The 6000-nt window shown below is 39.7% G+C and overlaps 1 protein-coding gene across 1 annotated transcript; it reads left to right on the forward strand.

Annotated features, from left to right (window-relative positions):
• The first annotated feature begins 3738 nt into the window (after positions 1-3738).
• Positions 3739-4776, forward strand: LOC102833423 (vomeronasal type-1 receptor 2-like). Its single transcript, XM_006868330.1, has 2 exons — positions 3739-4614; positions 4732-4776. Exons 1-2 carry the CDS (start codon positions 3739-3741, stop codon positions 4774-4776), a joined length of 921 nt encoding a protein of 306 aa, XP_006868392.1.
• Positions 4777-6000: the final 1224 nt, after the last annotated feature.

Below are 6000 nucleotides of genomic sequence, written 5' to 3' on the forward strand. Positions count from 1 at the left end.
AAGCTTATTGAGACAATTCTTAAGCCAGTGTCTCAGTTTTACACTTACTCACTATTTTATCCTATTCCTCCTTATTTGCGATTGCATACTCATCCCATACTCATCTCACTCTTCATATGAATTAGTAGGTAGATGTCCTAACTCTCAACGTGTACTGAATTGGGCCACTTCCCATTTCCACCAACAAAAGCAGTATTTATCTCTGACCTGAATGACTTTAATAGCTGCTCACAGTTCAGTTCCCTGCCTTCTCTATTCCTTCCCTACAATTTTTTTTTTCCTTTTCCTAAAGAGAAAGCAGGATGACATTTTGCAATGTGTTTGGGGTAGTAATGTTTCCTTAACTTCTTCCATCGCTCTGAAAGTGAGTTGTACAGCCCACTTCAATAGTTCTCATGACTGACATCAGAGCTCAATTCTTATCTCATTTCTCACCTTACTCACAAGACCACAGAAGCATGCCCTGAGCTCTGTCCTTCCCCCCTCTATGAAGCACTCACCTCGGTGTAATGACCCCCACGTTAGGACAGCCCTCCAGACTGCCCTTCAGCCTGGTCTTCTTAACAACTCCTTGGTAAGGAAATAGAAGTTTAATGTCACTTTTCAGGACCATCCAAGGACCTGTTATGGTCTACAGTAGCATTCAGACATATTGTTTTGTTTTGCATCACCACATAGCATTTATGGCAATCTTATTTTTACTGGGCTGGTTTATTTCTTCAATTAATGTATTTAGTATCAAGAGGTGATGTGAATGGTTTTGTCCTTGACTATTAAGCTAAAGGCTGATTGTTCAAACACAACCAGAACAGATACAAAAAAAAAAAACAACCTGATGATCTGCTTTCTTGGAGATTATAGCCAAGAAGACCCAGTGGATTGGTTCTCTGCTATAGCAAAAAGAGTTGCCATGAGTTGAAATAAACATAAAAGCAATATAGATGCATTTTTGTTTTAATGTGTAAGCCTCGTGCTTCTGTTGTGATAGACTCTTATGTAAACTTCTCCCATTCCCCTATTGATATTGTTCTAGTCAAACTGAATATTTTTTCAAAAAGGAGTCTGGGCAGTGAGAGCAATTTGTGATCCGTGGCTAACTGTAAAGTCGGTAGCTGTAAGGCACACAGTGACTCTGCTGACCACACACATGGAGATCTGCTTCCATAAGATTACACTCAAGAAAACCCCGTGGATCCCCTTTGTTCTCTAACGGAGTAACACTCTTGATGAGAGCTAACAGCAAGTTCTTTAGAAGTCCAGATGGGGATAGTGTGTTTTCTAGAACATTTCCATTTCATCTGGGTTTCCTAGTTCATTTATAATGAGTTTGAAACGAGGAGAATGTTTTCTAACCTCTACCTATACCATCCTCACAATTACAAGTAAAAAGTTCTCCTGAGACACCGTAATGGGACTCCATCCCCCTACGAATAAATTAAATCAAGGTGGTACTCAGGAGTCTGCTGATTAACAAAGTTTTAGATTCTAGGAGAAGAACATGCCAGGTAAGCTGAGAACCAATAAGCCCCATATGCTCTCTGCCAGTCTCTCCTAGCTCTCACCTCAGCCTCTCATGGTTCCTCCATGGGAGGCCCTGCCTGCATCCAGTGATCATGGGAAATGAAGACTCTCCCACGTGCTGTAATAGTCTCTTTGGAGATGTTCACTAGACACTTGAGTTTCCCGGAACTAGAAAGTGAGGCAGACTTCTTCAGAACTTTTCCCTGGTCCCCAGTGGTGAGCCTTCAAACCTGCTACAGGAGATGTGATCATTGCACTTCTGTGGGGAGGGGAGGTCACAGAATCACTAACACATATTCCAGCGTCTGGGTGCCTCTCTTTCACACGTGTTTTTGCTGTTGTGATGGTTGCTGAGTTTATCATACGGACAGCAGGTAGGATTCAGGTGAGTAGTTTCTATTTCAGCACAAAATCAGGTCTAGAAGGAAAAGGGACTGCTCTGGGATAGAGACTGGTCCAGTGTTAGTATCACCAGTGGTGGTGGTGGTGGTGGTGGTGACGTGCTCTCAATCAGATCCAAGGCACAGCAACCCTGTATAGGGTTTCTGAGAGCAGCTGGTGGGTTTGAACTGCCAACCTTTCAGTTATTAGTCTACTGCTTATCCTACAGCGCCATACCAGGGCTCAGTGTCACCAGGAAGAATGGCAATTCTGTAGCATGAGCTGAGCTTTTGAAGACCCTGAACTAACCCTAAAGGAAGGTGGTTCTCGGTGTTTGATCCAACTAGAATCAAAATCTGATTTCATGGTGCTTCAGGATTGGAACTTGGGAATTCGTTTGCCATCCTATATGATGTACAAAAGTCACAAGAAAGTTTCTGTAAATACTCTGTCCATATAGTAATGGGTGTAATGGCACTAACTGAATTATCTAATTCTCAGCAGACAGTGGAAAATGGTGGAAATGGTCACATAGGATTCTTTGTGTGTAATTTGGGTGCTCAGTGAAGGCCGTACATGTAGATCAACAAGATATCTGTGGTCTGATGTGAGATCATTATGAGATTACTTGCCTTTCTGAATGAGGAAAGGGACTTTTAAGGAAATTTTGTCCTCATAATTGGACACTTTCAACATCAAAAAAAAAATATATCAGGACTTCAGACCACCAATTGAAGGATCAAATGTTTCTCTTGGTACTTTCTCTGATTGTAAATATTCCAACATTATTTCCCAGCTCACCAATCATCTCCCTTCCATTTCAGTTATCCAGCATATTTGTGTGTTTTACTATGTTCTCCAAAACAAATATTAATTGTAATATACATTCATCATTCAGAAACAGCAAATACATGGATTCATGATCTCTGATGAGGATTAAATTAGTATTTACTTCCAAATACATCCTCACAGATTGTTGTATGTCCTACAGTTTGGATTTACAGCATACTTATGTACAATAATTTCTGTGATGGATGTCATTGTACTTTAATTTCTGTGACTGATTCTGTTACCATATTAAATAATTATAAATCCAGTTCTGTCATGGAAAAGGATTCAGGGTATGTGTATTATATTTTTTAAAATTCTGAACCTTGATTTATAAATTATATTGGTCTATCACCAGACTGCAAAGCCATTTGAACTGCAAGGTCGGTGGTTCAAACTCACCAGCTGCTCCTTGGAAACCCTAAACAGGGTCACTATGGGTCGGAATCGACTCGACAGCACTTGACAACAACAACAACATGGCATAAATACTTTAGAATAATGAGCAATTATCACAACTAAACTTGTAAAATGTATTAAACTATCAGAGGTATTTGGATTCTTTGAAGAAAATTGTAAGGTGATATGATAGAATAGTATGGTAGTCAATATTAATATCATTGTAAGCAAGTTATCCAGATTGAAATCATGGCTCTACCTCTTGTAGATGACTCTCATAACCTCCCTATGGATAGATTCTCTTTGTCTGACAAGGGAAAGTAATATTCGCTCCTCATGCATACAGTCATGTATATTAAACATTTTTAAATAAGTAAAATCTTCAGAATAACAACTAAATACATTGAAAATGCTACAAAAAGACACACAGACAATCCTGGCATTCTGTTAACAAAGTCAATATGTTTAGATATTCATTTTGAGAGTGACGCTATAATGTGTAGAAAGCTTTGGATTTTAACTCCCATAAATAATGTCGTCTACAGCTCTGGCTTCCATGCAGACCTTTGTGCTTGTGAATTTTATTCAAAAGCCCTGGATACTGACAGAATGTCCTTCTTTGACTTGAAAATAGCAGCGATTTACATATTCCAGATAGTCCTTGGAACCCTGGGTAATCTTTCCCTCCTAATTCATTACATCTGCCTACACTGCCGTGGAGACAGGGAACAGTCCACAGACTTGATTCTCAGACACCTGACTGTAGCTAATTTCTTGGTCATTCTCTCTATTGGAATCCCCCAGACTATGGCAGCTTTTGGGTTGAACGATTTCCTCAAGGATTTTGAATGCAATCTTGTTCTCTATGTTCACAGAGTGGCCAGAGGTGTGTCCATTAGCAGCACCTGCCTATTGAATGTCTTCCAGGCCATCACCATCAGCCCCAGAGATCTCAGGTGTGCAAACCTTAAGCTAACAGTCCCAAAATACATTGGTCCTTCTACTCTCCTCTTCTGGGCACTGCATATGCTGATCAATGTCATTTTTCCTATTTATGGTTCTAGCAAAAGGAACAATAAAACCACCTCAAATCAAAATAAATTGGGATACTGTTCTCTTTCACTTAATGACAATATTAAATTTTCACTCTTTACGGCATTGATATCCTCTCATGATGTTGTGTGTTTGGGACTCATGTCCTGGGCCAGCGGCTCCATGGTTTTCATCCTGTACAGACACAAACAGCGGGTCAGACACATTTACAGGAGCCATGTCTCCCATAGGTCCTCCCCTGAGACCAAAGCTTCCCAGAGCATCCTTGTCCTGGTGAGCACTTTTGTGCTTTGTTATGCTCTCTCCTCTATTACTTATACTTATTTGGCTTTTTTTGGTAATCCTAGTTTGTGGCTGTTGAATGCATCTCCATTCATCACTAGGTGTTTCCCAACGATCAGTCCCTTTATTTTCATAAGCAGTGACCCACGAGTAATGAGACTGTTTTGTCTGCTATGCCAGGAGTACACAATTTCCATCTTTCATCAGAAATATATAATTCATAAATCTTTTACTATGTTCAATCATTGATACATTCTCGCCTCACAGAATCTGAAGAACACTTTTGGGCCAGTCTCATTGCTGGAAAAGTGATCAACTAGACGAACTGAGATTCTGCCCTGACGATAACTAGTTAATAATTGTTGTTGTTGTTGTTGTTGTTATTAACTACTGTCAAGTTGATCCCAACTCATACCCACTCTGTGTAGGGTTTCTGAGGAGCAGCTGGTGGGTAACATTCAGTGCTTATCCTACAACACCACATGAAATTGGATGTCAACTTTTAGAGCTGTGTTTTAGTAATGGTTGTAACTGAGACGTTACAAGTCAGTGAAAAATACAACGGTTAGTCCTGACCTAATGTGGTAGTGTTGTTCTTAGTTGTTGCCAAGTCAGTTCCCACTCATGACAGCTCATCTAACGGTTGCCTGGTTCCGCACCATCCTTACAGTTAGCTGTATATTTAAACCCATTGTTGTAGCCTATTCAGCCTGTCTCTCGTGGAAAGTCACCCTGTTTTTGCATGACCCTCTACTTTACCATGCATATGTCCTTCTCCAGCTTTTTGTCTCTCCTGATGGATACCTATTAAAAGTAATCTGACCACTCACCATTCTTGATTCTAAAGAGCATTCTGTGTGTACTTTCTCAACTGATGAAACAAGGTAGAATTATTAGAATTATTTTAGTGCGTGTGTTTTTAATCAGGAGTCCTGGTGTAGTGTTGCAGTTTAATGCACTGAACTTCAAGGTCAGTTTGAACCACAAGGTCGGGGGTTCAAGCTCACCAGCCACTCCTTGGAAACAGTATACGGGGTCGCTATGAGTCAGAAGTGAATCAGTGGCACTTAACAACAACAACAATTTTAAATCTAAGATGTAAAAACTTTCAAACACTAAATGTCCATGAAAATTTAAGGTCAGTTTCATAAACTAGGAATATCATCTGGTATAGACCTTTAGGGAATTGGTATCTTAGACAGGGGTATCATCCTATATTATAATATTGTAATGAAAGTAGCCTGGAGTAAGTTACAGGAAAAATTAGACTAATGTTATTGAAGGAATTGAAGGCCAGCTTCTCTGTTTTGTTCCTTGAATTCTAAGAGAAATGATGGGCATTTGAAACATAAGAATGCTCACTCAGAAAGATTTACATATTCAAAATATTTGCATGTAAACTTTGAGAAAATGAGATGCACAAAAAGATGTCTTCTGACTGGATGATCCGAGCTCAACTAGAAGAAGAAAGAGGAAGGGAAAAAAAAGAGGAATCTGATACAATTTGATGAACTTGACCTACACCTATGGATGCAG

This window comes from Chrysochloris asiatica, unplaced genomic scaffold (assembly GCF_000296735.1).
Source record: "Chrysochloris asiatica unplaced genomic scaffold, ChrAsi1.0 scaffold00116, whole genome shotgun sequence".
Classification (NCBI taxonomy): Eukaryota; Metazoa; Chordata; class Mammalia; order Afrosoricida; family Chrysochloridae; genus Chrysochloris; species Chrysochloris asiatica.

Coding starts and splice junctions, on each gene's coding strand:
- LOC102833423 (XM_006868330.1), top strand. CDS start 3,739: ATGTCCTTCTTTGACTTGAAAATAGCAGCGATTTACATATTCCAGATA. Junction 4,615..4,731: donor TCATAAGCAGTGACCCACGA/GTAATGAGACTG, acceptor CTCGCCTCACAG/AATCTGAAGAACACTTTTGG.